Below are 18,913 nucleotides of genomic sequence, written 5' to 3' on the forward strand. Positions count from 1 at the left end.
TTATAGAACAAGTTAAAAAACATACGATAAGATTATTGCCTTAGTTGCATAATATTAACACAGTTATGATTCATTATACCAATATACCATAATATTGTTGATTTGGTGGTTGTGAACTATACTATTAAATACACCTTTTGTTCTTTATCTTGTTCTTATCGTTCCCTCTTTGTCGTCTTTTTTAGAAGTTTGACTGTCAGAAAATGCTCTAAGTAGTCGACTTTGTATACAGAATTCATTCTCTTAAATTTACATAGCTACAAATGATTAGTTCTTAAGGTTACGACATTTCTTTTGTTAAATACTTATAGGAACACATCTAATTATCCAGGGAAATCCGGAAGAAAAGAAAGGTAGAGAGCGATCAACATCCAGGTTCAGTAGGGACAACATAAAAGAGAAACGCGTAGAACTAATGTCAAAGGAGCAACAAGAACTCTGGATGAACGTCATCATAATTCGTTCTTAAGGTTAACAACCTACGGCATTTCTCTAGTTAAATATTTACAGGACCATGGCTAATTATCCAGGGAAATCCGGAAGGAAAGAAATATAGAGACCGATCAACATCCAGATGCAGTAGGAACAACATAAAAGAGAAACACGTAGAACTAATGTCAAAGGAGCAACAAGAATTATGGAAGAACGTCATCATAATCGTTATACATCTAACTAATATTGACAGAATAGAGGAAGCCTTCATGTTACTGTTTCTAAAAAGCTACCTCGTGCCAAGGTTGTACCTAAATCTAGGTTCTCGGATATTATCGTCTGATTCTATTTTGGTGATTCTATCAGATCTCTAAGTTGTCTATTTTAAACTATGTTATTTTTAGAAAAGCCGTGTTCTTAACCAATCTATTATGTAAATAAGGCTATCTATATTACAGTAGGCTGCCTCTATAACGAGAACTGAAATGGCGATTACCTCGTTATAAGCGGATCTCGTTATATCACACTACAATAATATTGAAATGTTTTGATGCCTCTTACGTAGTTTATTAGGTGTCGATGGTCGACCTGAACAATGAGAGATAAATTGTAAATTTCCTACAATATTCAATATCGGTAGATAAAGGAAGAAGTTTATTACAGGCGGTGAAGTTTATTACAGCACTGGTCTCGATAATAACACATGTGTTGGGCATTTCTATATACAGGTAGTTAGGGTATTTATTTATATCCATTACTGCGCTAAAAATAGGTAAAAAACAAATATTCTTCGATTTAATTTTTCCTCGTTATAACCAAATATGCCTCGTTATAGAGGTGTTATAGTTCAACAGGAATATCATGGGACATTTAGTGTACCTCGTTATAAGCGAAATCTCGTAATATCCGTGTTCGTTATAGAGAGAGTCCACTCTCTAGTAACTAGATTATGTAACTTTTACATATTTCTATTTGTTTTTAATATTATCTAAATTTCATCTACTTTGTTACAGAATCATTATTTCATTGCCAGTATATACACAAAGACTATTGGTACTGTTGTTTGGTACATTCAGGGTAATAGCTTCGAATAGCGAAAAGGCAGCTACTGGTATGACTAGCGAAGCTTTAGGAGTTAGTGTAGCACCAAGTTTTTTCCATTCCTGCGTGAGTGATGGGAAAACTGCCAGAATGGAAGACGTCACAAAATATAAGGTAAGAATTAGATATAAAGAAATTGTTCTTGTATCTCTTGTATTTTTATTTATCTTACGATTTTAAAATCATGCAAAAATTTTAACAGTCCCCAAGAAAGCATCTGTTAATATTGTAAAAGTCTCTATACGAGTAAGTGCAATACAACTTCGTAGAATTTTTGAAGTGTTTACCTTAATTTGATTGCTCCTATGGTTATTATAAGTTGTTTAATGATGTTATCACTTCTGTATTTTACGCACTTTACAGAAATAATTTTAGATTAGGTTGTTGTGAATTGCAATAATAGGCTAGTAAACAAGATTAACTACAGAAGAATTACAGAATTAAAAAATGTATGTAAAGCGGGATAGCTGAAGAGGAACAAAACACCTGGACCGCAAAATTGTTTAAGTATGAAACGAACAAATTATAGAATATCTTCGGCAACTAGTACAAGAATCCATACACACAAGCGAAATTTCTATGGAGAGATAAACATCATAACCTCAGTACTATTCATAAAAAAAGAGATAAAAGCAATTACGAAAATTGCAGTGCAAATGCAAATATTACAAGAAGCAAGAATTAACAACCACGATCTGAAAATAATTAGAAACCTTTAAGGGAATCAGACCACAAATCTCAGAGTTGAAGGTAAACACACTGAATATAATATGAAGATCATGCGTGGAGTGAGGCAATGCTGTATTTTGTCTCCTCTAAATTTCAATCTCTACTCTGAAAGAATATTTATCGAAGCTTTGCACGAATCTGAAAAAGGTATTCTACTATACTAAATTCACAATCAAGATGCAGTAGAAATAAATAAACCAAGACCCTTCAATGTTACAAGGAGCACTCCCAAATTATGATTTTCAATATAAACTTACGTGCATAGCAATCGGCCCACTTAAAAATTTGGTCATTTTTGATGTCTCATATTTAATAAACCTGTTGGCCGATTTAAGTGATTTTTTGAACTTGTTATAACCTGATTCTTTAACAATACCACTGTAATAATATTGTTGCTAAACAGGTACATTTTCATTGTATACCGGGTGTACCAATCAAACTGTGTTTTTTTTCTTAAAGTTTGCATCACCCTGTGGAATATTCTAACATTTATAAAATACTGAAATTAAAACCCAACTATAGCATCAGGTTTTCTTAACATTCTGCTTTTTGATTCATTCGTTTATGTTGGATAATAAAAAAGTTAGATAACAACTAGACATGTTCTTCATCAATACACGGTGTTTTTAAATAAGTGCGACAAACTTTAAGGGATAATTCTGCATGAAAAAATAATGACAGTTGGCTTTATAAACCTATGTCCGCAAATGTTTCGTTTCCGAGATATGGGATGTTGATTTTTTTCTTACAAACTGACGATTTATTTATTGCTTTAAAACCAGTTAAGATATCCAAATGAAATTTGGTAGGTTTTAAGAGCTAGTTATTTCGGATTTTTTGACATAAAATTAAGAATTTTATATTCACTATTAGCGTGCATACGGGTAATATGATCGGTCATATTACACGTATGCGCGCTAATGGTGAATATTAAATTTTTAATTGTATGTCAAAAATGTGCAATAACTACATATTAAAACCCACCAAATTTCGTTGGCATATCTCAGCTGGTTTTAAAGCAATAAAATAAATCGTCAGTTTGTAAGAAAAATTTAAGAAAAATTCAACATCCCGTATCTCGGAAACGAAACATTTGCGGACATACGCTTTATTTTTTCATGCAGAATTATCCCTTAAAATGTTTCGCACTTATTTAGAAACACCGTGTATCGATGAAGAACATGTCTAGTTGTTACAGTACCTAACTTTTTTATTATCCAACACAAACGAATGATTAAAAAAAACAGAATGTTAAGAAAACCTGATAGTCCAGGGCGCATCTGTTTTGAGATGGACGTTGAGAGGTGACTCAAATTTTTTTGCAGAAATTGCTTGAAAATAAATCAGATAATAATATTTGAGTTATCCTCCCTCTCAAAAAGGTCCGGAACATTGTTTAAATAATCAAAATGTCAAAAATGGAAGGAAAAATTCGATTTTTTTCTTCGTTTTTTGATTATAACTTTAAAAGTATTCATTTTCGAGAAAAGTTGTACTGACATAAAAGTTGCATAATTAAATTTCCTACAATATAGAATTGGTTAAAAATTTAAAAAATAGTCACCCTAATTGCAAAACAGCAAAAATTGCGAAAAAACCATACAAAAACAAGTATTCGCACTTTACGTTTTTCAACCATTTATGCTACACTTAGGACCTTCATATTTCACCCACAAAAACTTTATGATACAGTAAAACAATACTGTAAATTTCATTAAGATCGGTTCAGTAGATTTTGCAAAATAAATTTTGCAGTCCAGCTTTTGCAAAAAAAATTCATTTTTTCAAAATGTTATAGGACTGAAAATAAAGCAGATAGCAAGTTGAAATTTTTTTTGCTTATAGAAGTGTACTGTACCTTTAATATGCAATTTTCAAAATTAAAATCGATTAATTACCACGGCGTCAGAAAATTTTTGAAATAAAGAATAATTTTTGGTGCTACGCGCAGGACAGCGGTGTTCGATTCACACAAGTTGATTTCCACCAAAATTTCTTCCAATCTTTATCTAATATATTATTTTCTTACTCTATATTTTGTTGTATTTTAATATTTTAATTCCACAAAAAACAAACTAATTTTATTATTGTTTGTGAAATATTGTTTAAACAATTGCATATGTTTAAAAATAATAAACTTTTATTATTTAAGTTAAAACATATGAACAAAGAAAGTTTTTGCTAATAAAAGTGTTATTTCAAAGGATAGAGTATGTGTTTTTATTTTGCAATAAACAAATTTATTTATCTATATCGAAATGTAATAAAAATTAAAATGTATCAATCATTATCAAAGGTCATTGGAATGCCCAATCAGAGCAAACTATCCGCTGTCCTGCGCGTAGCACCAATAACTAATGTTTATTTAAAAAAATTCCTGACGTCGTGGTGTTAATCGATTTCAATTTTGCAAAATTGCAAATGAAAGGTACAGTACACTTTTATATGCAAAAAATTTTTAAACTTGCTATCTTCTTTATTTTCAGTCCTGTAACATTTTGAAAAAATGAATTTTTTTTACGAAAGCTGGATTGCAAAATTTATTTTGCAAAATCTATTAAGCCGATCTTAATGAACTTTACAGTATTGTTTTACTGTATCATAAAGTTTTTCAGGGTGAAATACGATGGTCCTAAGTGTAGCATAAATGGTTGAAAAACGTAAAATGCGAATACTTGTTTTTGTATGTTTTTTTCACAATTATTGCTATTTTGCAACAAGGGTGACTATTTTTTAAATTTTCAACCAATTCTACATTATAGGAAATTTAATTACGCAACTTTTATGTCAGTACAACTTTTCTCGGAAATGAATACTTTTAAAGTTATAATCAAAAAATCAAGAGAAAAATCGAATTTTTCCTTAATTTTTTGATATTTTGATTATTTAAACAATGTTCCGGACTTTTTTGAGTGGGAGGATAATTCAAATATTATTAATTGAGCTATTTTCAAGCAATTTCTGCAAAAAAATTTGAGTCACCTCTCAACGTCCAAATGTACTAATATTTTTACAGATGAGCCCTGGTCTATGAGGCTATAGTTGGGTTCTAGTTTCAGTATTTTATAAATGCTAGAATATTTCACAGGGTGATGCGAACTTTGAGAAAAAAACACAGTTTGATTGGAACACCCGGTATACAATGAAAATTTACCTGTTTAGCAACAATATTATTACAGTGGTATTGTTAAAGAATCAGGTTGTAACATGTTCAAAAAATCACTTAAATCGGCCAACACGTTTAGGAAAACGAGACATCAAAAATGACAAAATTTTTAAGTGGGCCGATTTCTATGCACGTAAGTTTATACACATTATGTAAATCTCAAATCATCATTTACAAAGTCTATACATTGTAAATCATGATTCGAGGGTTCTCCTCGTGACATTGAAGTGTCTTGGTTTGTTTATTTCTACTGCATCCTGATTGTGAATTTAGATTAAATGGGTACCGGCTAAACAACGTCAGATATGAAGATCACGTAGTATTTACGGACAACCTAGAACAGGGGTCACCAATTATATTTCCTGAGGGTCCGTTTCGAAAATCTATGACACTTCCGGGGTCCGGAGTTAACACTACCTGTCTGATTGTTCCAATTCGGTAAACAAATCAGAAGGGTGCAGTGCGAAATTTTTAGGCAGAAATTGTTTTTAACAGTTTTTTAATAAATCCAAAACATCACCTTTTTTGCTCACGAAAATATGTTTTTAGCATTTTTGGGTCATCTTAAACAAAAAAGATTTTCTGTCCTTTTTCTCAAAACTTTAAGTGATTTATAAACTGAAAAATGCGAAAATAAGCATTTTGGAAGCTTGAAAATTCATGTGTACATTATTATTTTTACGGTTGTTAAGTGCCTAAATTGAAGTTTAAACATTCGATTTCAAGATTCTGATGAGTTATCGGGGTTTATTTCAATTTCGACCATTTGTTTTTATTGGCGTACTTAATTAGCACATTGGCAATAATTAATTGAATAAATAAATCATTAAGAAAACAATATATTAATAATAAATTATAAAATTTTAAAAAGACTAAGTTTTCACTCTAATTGCATATAAAACAACTCTACATCCCACCAGAATGAAAACAATGGGAACCTTCTCTGGTTACACCTCCGAGGCTTCTACAATTTGCAAGCCATACGGATACTGAGACTAAGGAAGATGAGGGAATTCTACAATTTACAATTCACGTCCCATCTGCTCAGCGCGGTAAAGTTCCAACGAGAATGGTTCCCTTCATACTCCACACAGAGTAAATGTAAATCAAAAATGAATAACCATTTTCAATTTCGTTGCAAAACGAAAACACAGCCGAACCATATTCTAGTCCAATCAGAGAGTGCTGCAAGCACCCCTACCGGTTTCGAAACTTATTAGTCTCTCATCAGGAGGCACATATGCTGCTCTCCCCGATCCAACCAAAACAAACCCCAGCGTGCAGTCCCGAATCGCAACGAACGAAATGGCATAGATGCCCTAGCGGCAACTGCTAGCAAAAAGACTACGTTTTCACTCTAATGGCATATAAAACAACATAATGCTATTCTACATCCCACCAGAATGAAAACAATGGGAACCTTCTCTGGTTACACCTCCGAGGCTTCTTTTTTTTTTTATAAAATTTTAATAAATGTGGAGTATTTGTTGGGCATTTTTTGCATAAGTACGTATAATATGTATAATAAGTGCAACAGAGACGCACCATAAATTGCTATGGGCGGCGACTTGGTAGTTGAGTGGACTCGCATAATTAACAATTAAAAAACAACTGTCTATATTGAAGTAAGTCCCGATTATGTACTCGTTAGAATCTTGAAATTGAATTTATAAACTTCAATTTAGGCACTTGGCAACATGAAAACTAATAATTTACATATGAGTTTTCAAACCTCGAAAATGCGTAGGTATTTTCACAGTTTTCAGATTTTAAATCGCTTATAACTCGAAAACCATCAACTTCTGAAAAAAATGACAAGAGACAATTTTTAAATACAATTTTCGGGGCTAAAAGGTAATTTTGAATTTGTATAAAAAGATTGTTTTGCCCGGCATCCCGGGCCCCTTCTGATTTGTTCAAGGAGACATTTTTGAACAGGAATCCACAAAAAAAAAACCGAATCAGAAAATTCGTCATTCTTTACAAAATTAAATTATCAATGAGAAAAATGTCTGAAGTTTGGAGTGAGTTTGGTGCAATTGATTCTCATTGGGGAGTTGAGATATTCATCTGTTAGCTGAGATCTGTACCGATTTTTAATAAAGTTCATTCTTGATAAAGCGGCTTCGCACACATAAGTTGAGTCAAGCATAATATACAATTTCATGGCCAAACATTTTCAAAATTACCCAACGCCATGTTCTGAATTTAATGAGGGTCCGCACAAAAGTAGCTCACGGTCCGGATGCGGACCGCGGACCCCTGACCTAGAAGACCTACAAGTTCTTATGAACAAAATTACGTATTACAGTGTTAACAATATGGACTCGATATAAACGTAAAGAAGACAAAGCTTATGTTTATTAGCAAGAAAAAGATAACAGAGGTCAACTCTACGTCAACAAAAACGTGGAGTTAGTTGAGCAACTATTGCTCAACTAACCCCAACCAGACTATTTGAAACATAAGTGAGGTTATGAAAAAACTGTTAAAACTAGAACCAAATCTTTTAGTCCTGTCGCCAGTGGGGGTACAACGGCCTCCTTAATTCAGATGGACTTACCCAAGTTTTTTTTATGCATTTTGACCCGTAGAACACGAATTTTTTGGGTAACAGTTGATCCGGATGTCGATAAGATTGTTATAAACAAAGTACTTGAGGAATCACATAACAGCGATTTTTCGCAAAACAAAACATTGTTTTGTATTTTTTGGGTCATTCTAAGCAAAAAATGGTTTTACAAGTTTTTTCGCAGGATGCATAGTTTTCGACATAAACGCGGTTGAACTTTCAAAAAATCGAAAAATTGCAATTTTTGAACCAGAATAACTTTTGATTGAAAAATAAAATAGCAATTCTGCTTACCGCATTTGAAAGTTCAAGTCAAATTCTATCGGTTTTGATTACTTTCATTGCTAAAAATTAATTTTTTATTGTTAAACAAAGCTATAAACACATAGTGATTGAATGATGTTTTCAATGCATTTCCCATATGAAATCGAACGAGTAGGCGAGCATACAGAATTTCTACGTAGATTACGTACATTAAAACGCATGCATTGGGCACGGGAAACACTATGTGTTTATGGCTTTGTTTAACAAATAAAAACTTAATTTTTAGCAATGCAAATAATCAAAACCGATAGAATTTGACTTGAACTTTCAAATACAGTAAGCAGAATTGCTATTTTATTTTTTAATCAAAAGTTATTCGGGTTCAAAAATTGCACTTTTTCGATTTTTTGAAAGTTCAACCGCGTTTATCTCTAAAACTATGCATCCTACGAAAAAACTTGTAAGACCATTTTTTGCTGAGAATCACCCAAAAAATACAAAACAATGTTTTGTTTTGCGAAAAGTCGCTGTTGTGATTCCTCAAGTTCTTTGTTTATAACAATCTTATCGACATCCGGATCGACTGTTACCCAAAAAATTCGTGTTCTACTGGTCAAAATACATAAAAAAACTTGGGTAAGTCCATCTGAATTAAGGAGGCCGTTGTACCCCCACTGGCGACAGGACTATTTAGTAAATATCAAAAATACACTAACTTTATGAAACTGATACAGAAGAAATATTCGGAAACACAAATTTTTTACTTTTGAACCTCAACATATACAAAGCGTGCTTCTATCTCATTTTCTCTTTCAAAAGTTTTCTTTCTTTTCATATCAAAGTTTTCTTTAATATCTTCTTTAATACTATTTTTATATTATTACAATAATCTTGATTCAGGTTGCATCCAGAGTGATGAAACACCTGATTGAAGAATTTGCCAGTTCCAATCTCTTCGGGAGAGAAAATTACGAGTACTATGCCAGGGTTACAGGACGTGTATTGAGAATTCAAGGAGAATGGATCTGTTCCTTCCAATACCCACCACCTCCAACAAATGGATCTTTCCCTAACGAATATACGGCGCTAGAAAGATATTTGCTTGGTAAGTGATTACAGTTTTAGAAATATTTATGTTTGTTTTTATGTTTTGAGATTTACGCTTTTTTATCGCTAACACCAGCTTAGTTCAGAATTTATTAAGAAGTAGAAATTAAATTAGAGGGCGTGAGAATTTTTCTAAGCAGGTTCTAAAATTACAATCCTGGTCAAAAAAATCTGGACACCTTAAAATGGGTCATTTTTGATATCTCGAATTTCCTAAACCTGTTGTCCGATTTAAGCGATTTTTTAATATGTTATATATAGCCTTATTCTTTATCAATATTGCTGTAATAATATTGTTTATAGAGAGGTAAATTGTCATTGTATACCGGGTGTACCAATCAAACTGTGTTTTTTTCTCAAAGTTCGTTCCAAAGTTCGGAATATTCGAGCATTTATAAAATACTTAAATTAAAACCCAACTATAGCCTCAGGTTGTCTTAACTCTTAACATTGTTTTTTTATTCATTTGTTTATGTTTGATAATAAAAAAGTTAGGTACTTTCACAACTGGCCATGTTCTTAATCAATACAGGGTGTTTCTAAATAAGTGCGACAAATTTTAAGGGGTAATTCTGCATGAAAAAGTAATGGCTAATGTTTGCTTTATAAACATATGTTCCCAAATGCTTCGTTTTTGAGATAGAGATACCTACGGGATGTTGAATTTTTTCTTACAAACTGACGATTTATTTATTGCTCTAATACCGGTTGAGATATGCAAATGAAATTTGGTATGTTTTAAGAGGTAATTATTGCGCATTTTTTGACATACAATGGAGAATATAAAATTCTTAATTGAATGTCAAAAAATGCGCTTTTAAAACCTACCAAATTTCATTTGCATATCAACCGGTTTTAGAGCAATAAATAAATCGTCAGTTTGTAAGAAAAAATTCAACATCCCGTATCTCGGAAACGAAGCATTTGCGGACATATGTTTATAAATCAAACAGTCATTACTTTTTCATGCAGAATTACCCCTTTTAGTTTGTCGCACTTATATAGAAACACCCTGTATTGATGAAGAACATGGCTAGTTGATCAAGTACCTAACTTTTTTATTATCCAACATAAGCGAATGAATCAAAAACAGAATGTTAAGAAAACCGGAGGCTATAGTTGGGTTTTAAATTCAGTATTTTATAAATGCTAGAATATTCGACAGGGTTTGGAGAAAAAACACAGTTTGATTGATACATCAGGTACACAATGACAATTTACCTTTCTAATAACAATATTATTACAGCGATATTGTTAAAGAATAAGGATATAACATATTTAAAAAATCACTTTAATCGGATAACAGGTTTATGAAATTCGAGACATCAAAAATGATCCATTTTGTGGGTGGCCCGTTTTCTCTGACGCAATGTATGTTTTACAATTAGTTTACGAATTATACAGGGTACATTAAACGCGATGGAACAGAGCCCACAATAAATCGTTATAATTCCAATATACACCGAAAACATGTGTATTAGTAACGGTTACAAATTAAAATCGATTAGATTTAAAGGATGATTCATAAAGAACATGAGCTATTATTTTATGTGCAGATATTATAGCAAACTAGACCAGGGCGGATCTGTTGTCTGGAGTGTAAGAGGTCGTATTCTGATTATTGCAAAGAAAGTGGTGTTTTAACTTCAATAATAATAATTGACCTTCCCTCCCCTTCAAATATGTAGGTCGGGAATATTAATAAAAAATTTGAATATTTAAAATAATGCATTACCCTTGATGAAAAAATAGCAATAAATAAAAAGGGGGGTAAAATAATCCTTATCGTATTCAATGTTTTTAAACTACTTAGATTGCACTTAGGGCCTCCATCATTCGTACAGAAAATCTTTATAACGTAATAATACTGTTCACCAAATTTAATTAAAATCAATTCAATAGATTTGACATAATTTTACATAAAAGATAGAAATTCTTTAAAATCTTCCGCAACAAAATTTTATTCCATTAAAAATATTGAAATATAATATATTGTAATGAGTGCTTTACTTTATTATATTTTTAACACTTTATTTTAATTGAAAAAACTTAATTTATTAGTTTTCATTCTTAACTTATTTACACACGCTTATATAATTTATTACATTTACTATTTACAGTATCTATTTTATAACACAATTTAAAACGAGCACACTCTACATATCAAAATGAATGCCTATAACTCGATCTTCTATTTAAGTACTCCCCGACTTTGTTCTCCAATATTCTAGACAGGGCCTGGAACAAATAGAATAAAGAAAGTGGAAAAAAACTTTTGAAATTTTTAAATATTTTAATCATTTTATTAATATTCCTGAACTAAACTGCGCGTCATAGAAAACGGGCACCCTAAAAAATGGGTCATTTTTGATGTCGCGTATCTCCTAAACCTGTTGTACGATTTAAGTGATTTTTGAATATGTTATAGCCCTATTCTTTATAAATATCCCTGTAATAATATTTTTGCTAAACAGGTAAATTTTCATTGTATACCGGGTGTACGAATCAAACTGTGGTTTTTTCTCAAAATTCGCAACACCCTGTCGAATATTCTAGAATTTATAAAATACTGAAATCAAAATCCAACTATAGCCTCAGGTTTTCTTAACATTCTGTTTTTTGAATCATTCGCTTATGTTGGATAATACAAAAGTTATGTACTTTAACAACTAGGCATGCTCTTTATCAGTACAGGGTGTTTCTAAAGAAGTACGACAAACTTTAAGCGGTAATTCTGCATGAAAACATAATGACCGTTTGTTTATAAACATATGTCCGCAAATGCTTCGTTTCCGACATACAGGATGTTGATTTTTTTCTTACAAACTGACGATTTATTTATTGCCCTAAAACCGGTTGAGATATGCAAATGAAATTTGGTGGGTTTTAAGACGTAGTTACTAAACATTTTTTGACATACAATTAAGAATTTTTTATTCACCATTGGCGTGCATACGAATAATATGATCGGTCATATTACCCGTATGCGCTCCAATGGTGAATATAAAATTCTTAGTTGCATGTCAAAAAATGCGCAATAACCATCTCTTAAAACCTACCAAATTTCATTTGCATATCTCAACCGGTTTTAAAGCAATAAATAAATCATCAGTTTTTAAGAAAAAATTTACCATCCCGTATCTCGGAAACGAAGCATTTGCGGATATATGATTATAAAGCAAACTGTCATTATTTTTAATGCAGAATTACCCCTTAAAGTTTGTCGAACTTATTTAGTCCCTAAAACCCATTAGACTTATAACACCCTGTACTGATGAAGAACATGGCTAGTTGTTACATAACTTTTCTATTATCCAACATAAGCGAATGAATCAAAAAACAGAATGTTAAGAAAACTTGAGGCTATAGTTGGGTTTTAATTCCAGTATTTTATAAATTCTAGAATATTCCACAGGGTGTTGGGAACTTTGAGAAAAAAACACAGTTGGATTCGGACACCCGATATACAATGAAAATTTACCTGTTTAGCAAAAATATTATTACAGGGATATTGACAAAGAATAAGGCTATATCATATTCAAAAAATCACTTAAATCGGACAACAAGTTTAGGAGATACGCGACATCAAAAATGAACCATTTTTTAGGGTGCCCGTTTTCTATGACGCGCAGTGTATTTGAGAGGGACAATAAGTAAATTATTATTATTGAAGTTATCACACAACTTTTTCTGCAACTATCAAAATGCCACCTCTAAAACCTAAATGTAGTTGTTTTTTTTCAGATCCGCCCTGGTCTAAATATAATATTTTGCTTAATAGATATAAATACACTGTACACAGGTTATTAAATTTCTACGTATAGTCTTATAAACGACAAACATTCATATTGAAAACAACTTCATATTGAAAAATAATAAATTTTTATCAACCCTTACAACTTCACTACAGACAAAGCTGTTTTAATAAATAAGAAATAAGAAGCAGACAGTAGGCTTTAACATATACCTTACTTTTGTTCACGGGTGCATATTATTATCGCTTTATTATTTCCTATATTATTTTATCCACGTGTCAAACTAAATAGATATTGTTTACATCTACATTCTTTTTTCAATTAAGCAGCATAATGAAAGTTTAGTATAAAAACAACTTTTTTTTATTTACTTTAGGTAATATTTGTTTTTTCTTAAAAACGAAAAAATATGAAACGCGTATAGTCCGTTCGCTAAACTGACTCAACTGGCTAGTGATTTAAGCTAGTAATTTTGCCAATTTGATAAAATTGCCAAAAAAATTATTACTAAATAGTTAATAATTACTAAATATTTAGTAATTTTGCAAATTCTTTCAAAATTGGCAAACAACAAAAAAGTTAGGAACTAAAATATTTAGCCATTTGCGTCTGAGTTTAGCGAACCGACTATACAAGAACAAGTTTACTATTTGAGTCTCATTTAATTTTTGTTTTAATTTTCATTTTTCTTGCGAATTTAGGTAACATTTTCATTAACATTTCATACCAGGTATATTTGTTGAGTTACTAATGTCTTATCTTATCTACAATTATCTCTCATGTCAATAAAAAATAACTGTTAGTAAATATTCCTATTATTACTCTACAAAAACACTTTTGAAGGCTGAATTTTATTGTAGCAGATAAGCTCCATAGGTTAATCTGGAGTATTTTGACGAAATTTCTAAAGTAGGTTATACTTTTATTAGGATGGATTAGATTTTTAAGTTTCTGCGTATTAAAAAATTGATAATATATAGTAAATATTCCGGAAAGATGTAGGTATGTGTCACAAATTTGCATATACAGGGTGATTCATTAAGAATGTCCAATCTCTGAGTTGTAGATTCTAGACCTCAAAATATTAAGATTTAACCCAAATCACTTAAATAAAATGTATCTCTTTACTGAGGTATGTGTCACAAATTTGCATATACAGGGTGATTCATTAAGAATGTCCAATCTCTGAGTTGTAGATTCTAGACCTCAAAATATTAAGATTTAACCCAAATCACTTAAATAAAATGTATCTCTTTACTGAGTTACAGCGTGTTTTATTTAAAAATTTAATAACTATTTTTACCCAGTACTTTAAAACTATGTATTTGACATAACCTTGTCTTACTTTACTAAAGTATGATAAATAAACGTTTCTGGCTACTACCAGAGACGGGCGACAGGCGATAGTGAATGGTTTACCCTTCCCACATTCTACGCCACTGGCCGTAGTACTATTTTAGCGCAATTTTTCGATTCTCCAATACTTTCTATGTAAATAATATACTCTTCATTCGTAACGATAAAATCATTAGTTTTCGAGATATTTGAAGTTAAAAATGAAACGGCACAGCTATTTTGATGTATTGTGTACCTTCATTTTTAACTTCAAATATCTCGAAAACTAGGCCGGGGTAATAAGACAAAAATATACCCTGTTCGTGACACTCGAGCAGCCAGGGTACTGAAGCGTTTTTTCGACAAGTAATACCTATAGGAACAAATTGTAACTATTTCCTGCGTAGGATCTGGCGGCCATTTTTATTTATAAACAATTAACTGTCAAAAAATGGCATTTTTCCCTTTTTTTTCAAATCAATGGAAAACAGTGAAACTTATGATTTTTTTAGTACAAATATCTTTGAGATTATGGAAAAAGCTTTAAAATGACATATTACAAAGTTTGATATACTCATTTATTGTTAATATAATTGCGAAAAAAGGTTGGAATTGCAAAAAAAATATTTTTGCAATAACTGCTGTAAAAATTAGTGTACAGGTTTGAAATTTTTGTCAAATGAGGGTTCTTTGGTGCTTAATATATGATAAAAATTTCAAAGCGATTCATTCAATTGTTCAAATTTTATTCGAATTGTTTATCTCAGTGAGCATTTTTTTGCACTAACATAAGTCAGAAAAAAATGACGTTAGAACCATTCCACAGGTGTCAAATGGAAGAGCATGAACTATGTTTTCAACTTGGTTTAAAAAAAGCGAATAAAAAATGCATTTATTAGTAATAAATAATTGTGCAAAAGTATCGTAAATCTTTCCTTATAAACTTTTTGAATAACTTTTTCCAAAAAAATTTAACTTTTTTACCCTGTTTTAAGTGCACAACTACCAAGTAATGTTATTTATATCATAATTGATAAAAAATTGTAATAAATATATATAATTTTTTATATAACAAAATAAAAAGTTTATAAGGAAAAATTTACGATACTTTTGCATAATTATTTATTACTAATAAATGCATTTTTTATTCGCTTTTTTTAAACCAAGTTGAAAATATAGCTCATGCTCTTTCATTTGACACATGTGGAATGGTTCTAACGTCATTTTTTTCTGACTTATGTTATTGTAAAAAAAATGCTCTCTGGGATAAACAATTTGAATAAAATTGCAACAATTGAATGAATCGCTTTGAAATTTTTATCACATATTAAGCACCAAAGAACCCTTATATGATAAAAATTTCAAAGCTGTACACTAATTTTTACAATAGATATTGCGAAATTAATTTTTTTTGCAATTCCGAACTTTTTTCGCAAGTATATTAAAAATAAATGAGTATATCAAAGTTTGTAATACGTCATTTTAAAGCTTTTTTCATAATCTCAAAGATATTTGTACTAAAAAAACCATAAGTTTCACTGTTTTCCATTGATTTGAAAAAAAAGGGAAAAATGCCATTTTTGACAGTTAATTGTTTATAAATAAAAATGGCCGCCAGATCCTACGCAGGAAATAGTTACAATTTGCTCTTATAGGTATTACCTGTCGAAAAAACGCTTCAGTACCCTGGCTGCTCGAGTGTCATGGAAAAAACCTTATTACCCTGGACTAAACCAATGACTGTATCGTTACGAATGAAGAGTATATTACTTACATATAATGCATTGGACAATCGAAAAATTGCGCTTAAGTGGTACTTCCGCCAGTGGCGTAGAATTTGGGAAGGGTCAAACATTAAATTTCCCCTGTCGTACGCCTCCGGTAGTAGCCAGAAACGTTTAACATAATTTAGTACGGTGTACAGTACCTACACTTTTTGGTAAGTATGATAAGGATATGTCAAATACTTTTAAAGTACTGGGTACAAATAATTTTTAAATTTTTAAATCAAACATCCTGTAACTCAGTATGGAGCCACATTTTATTTAAGTGATTTGGGTTAAATATTAACTATTTGTATCCAGTATTCTAAAAGTATTTGACATATTATCCCTATCATACTTGACAGAAAGTGTAGGTACTGTACATCCCCTAGTAAATTATGTTAAATAAACGTTTCCGGATACTGCCAATGGCGTACGACAGGGGAAAGTGAATGGTTTACCCTTCCCATATTCTACGCCACTGGCCGAAGTACTATTTTAGTGCAATTTTTCGATTCTCCAATACATTCTATGTAAGTAATATTCGCTTTATTCGTAACGATAAAATCATTAGTTTTCGAGATATTTGAAGTTAAAAATGAAGGGACACAATATATTAATCAAAATAGCTTGGCCGTTTAATTTTCAACTTCAAAACTCGAAAATAATGACTTTATCGTTACGAATGAAGAGTATCTTATACAGCATGTCTACTTGAGTTGGAAACATATGGGAAACTTTTTTATTATTAATTTAACGAAAAAAAGTTATTCTTTATAAAAAGTTCTGCATGCCCCAAAACCTAAGATTCAATTATCAGATATCAAATTTTCTCAATATTATACGAGGTATGTAAAAAAATATGAATTTCGGCTAAGGGTAAAGTACCTTTATTTCTCTCAATATCGAAAATTCTTATTATGAAAAGTTGTTTGGAAATAAAAACCAAGCTCAAATATGTAATTACATGCTTCTAATTGGAAAAAAAATATTTTCCAAATTTTTCTCAAATTTATTGATACTAACTTCGTTTTTATTCATTACACATACGATAACTCTTTTATTATTACTTTTACGAAAAAAAGGTATTCTTTATAAAAATCTCTGTATGTCCTAAGACCGAAGATTCAACCAACAGATATGACATTTTATTAATTTTATACGAGTTATGTCAAAAAATATGAATTTCACTCAAGAGTAAAGTACCTTTATTTTTCACAATATTGAAAACGGTTATTAAAAAAGTTGTTTAGAATTAAAAACTATGTGTCAATATGCAATTACATCCTTCTAATTGAAATACTGTGAAATATAAAGGTGCTATAATATTGAGCGAATTTCATATTTTTTGACACACCTCGTATAAAATTAATAAAAGTTGATATATCATGGTTGTGTCTTAGATTTTAGACCATGCAAAGTTTTTTATGAAGAATAACTTTTTTTCGTAAAATGAATAATAAACGAGTTATGATATTTGTAATAATTAAAAACGATGTTGGGTATCCATAAATTTGAGAAAAATATTTTTTTTTTTTTTTTCAATAAGAAGCATGTAATTGCATATTTCATCTTAGTTTTTAATTCCAAACAACTTTTTATCATAAGAATTTTCGATATTGAGAGAAATAAAGGTACTTTACCCTTAGCCGAAATTCATATTTTTTGACATACCTCGTATAATATTGAGAAAAATTGATATCTGATAATTGAATCTTAGGTTTTGGGGCATGCAGAACTTTTTATAAAGAATAACTTTTTTTCGTAAAATTAATAATAAAAAAGTTTCCCATATGTTTCCAACTCAAGTAGACACGCTGTATACATAAAAAGTATTGGAGAATCTAAAAATTGCGCGTACTTTTCCCTAAGGTTGCGCAGGCATGATATTCTACGTCTCCTTATGCTTCTCTTTCCTTGTTTTGATTGTATTCACAATTTCCATTTCTTTGTTTACCATTCTCAGAACCTCTTTGTTTGTGATGTATTCTGCCCACGATATTTTCACATTTTTTCTATACACCCACAACTCAAATGATTCCATTTTTTTTTTTCATTGATTCTGCCTTTAAGGGTTACATATGTCTTGCAGGCAAAAAAGTGACTTTAAAAAAATTATATCTCGAAAACTAACACTTGTTTTTATTTATAATTACTAACATGTAAAAGTATAGTACTTAAGGTACTCTCAAAGAAATTTTCAGCCAAAAATATTCATTTTTGTAGAGTTGACTGCAATTTTTCGAGAACAGCCCTTTTTTGCGGTGGGCAGCATTACTAAGTCCAGTCTCATCTGAAATCAAAAAATCAAAAAGTTTTTTGTTAGTTTATACTTCTAGCTAGTGAATGAACGAAGGAATTAAAAAAAACTGAAATTTGAAGATTTTACATAAGTTTAAACACATTTTCGACCCCTATTTTTCTCATTTTTTCAAAAATGATCATTTTTAAAGTAGTTTTTTTTTATAAAACAAAAACAACTTCACCTAATAAAAATTACTTCGTTCATTCACTAGCCAGAGGTATAAACTACAAGAAACTTTTTGATTTTTTTGATTTCAGATGAGACTGGACTTAGTTTAGTTATGCTGCCCACCGCAAAACAGGGCTGTTGTCGAAAAATTGCAGTCAACTCTACAAAAATGAAAATTTTTGGCTGAAAATTTTTTTGAGAGTACCTTAAGTAGGT

At 30.7% G+C, this 18,913-nt stretch overlaps 1 protein-coding gene across 5 annotated transcripts in view; it reads left to right on the forward strand.

The window, feature by feature from the left end:
* Window positions 1-18,913, forward strand: part of LOC114325503 (uncharacterized) — a 154,635-nt gene that overhangs the window by 57,127 nt on the left and 78,595 nt on the right. For all 5 annotated transcript variants that reach the window (XM_050648168.1, XM_028273561.2, XM_028273562.2 and 2 more), the window contains exons 3-4: window positions 1,446-1,647; window positions 9,165-9,369. In XM_050648168.1, coding sequence (XP_050504125.1) covers window positions 1,446-1,647; window positions 9,165-9,369 — 407 coding nt within the window. The remainder of the gene's footprint in view (window positions 1-1,445; window positions 1,648-9,164; window positions 9,370-18,913) is intronic.

The sequence above is a fragment of the Diabrotica virgifera genome, chromosome 4, assembly GCF_917563875.1.
Source record: "Diabrotica virgifera virgifera chromosome 4, PGI_DIABVI_V3a".
Taxonomy (NCBI): domain Eukaryota; kingdom Metazoa; phylum Arthropoda; class Insecta; order Coleoptera; family Chrysomelidae; genus Diabrotica; species Diabrotica virgifera.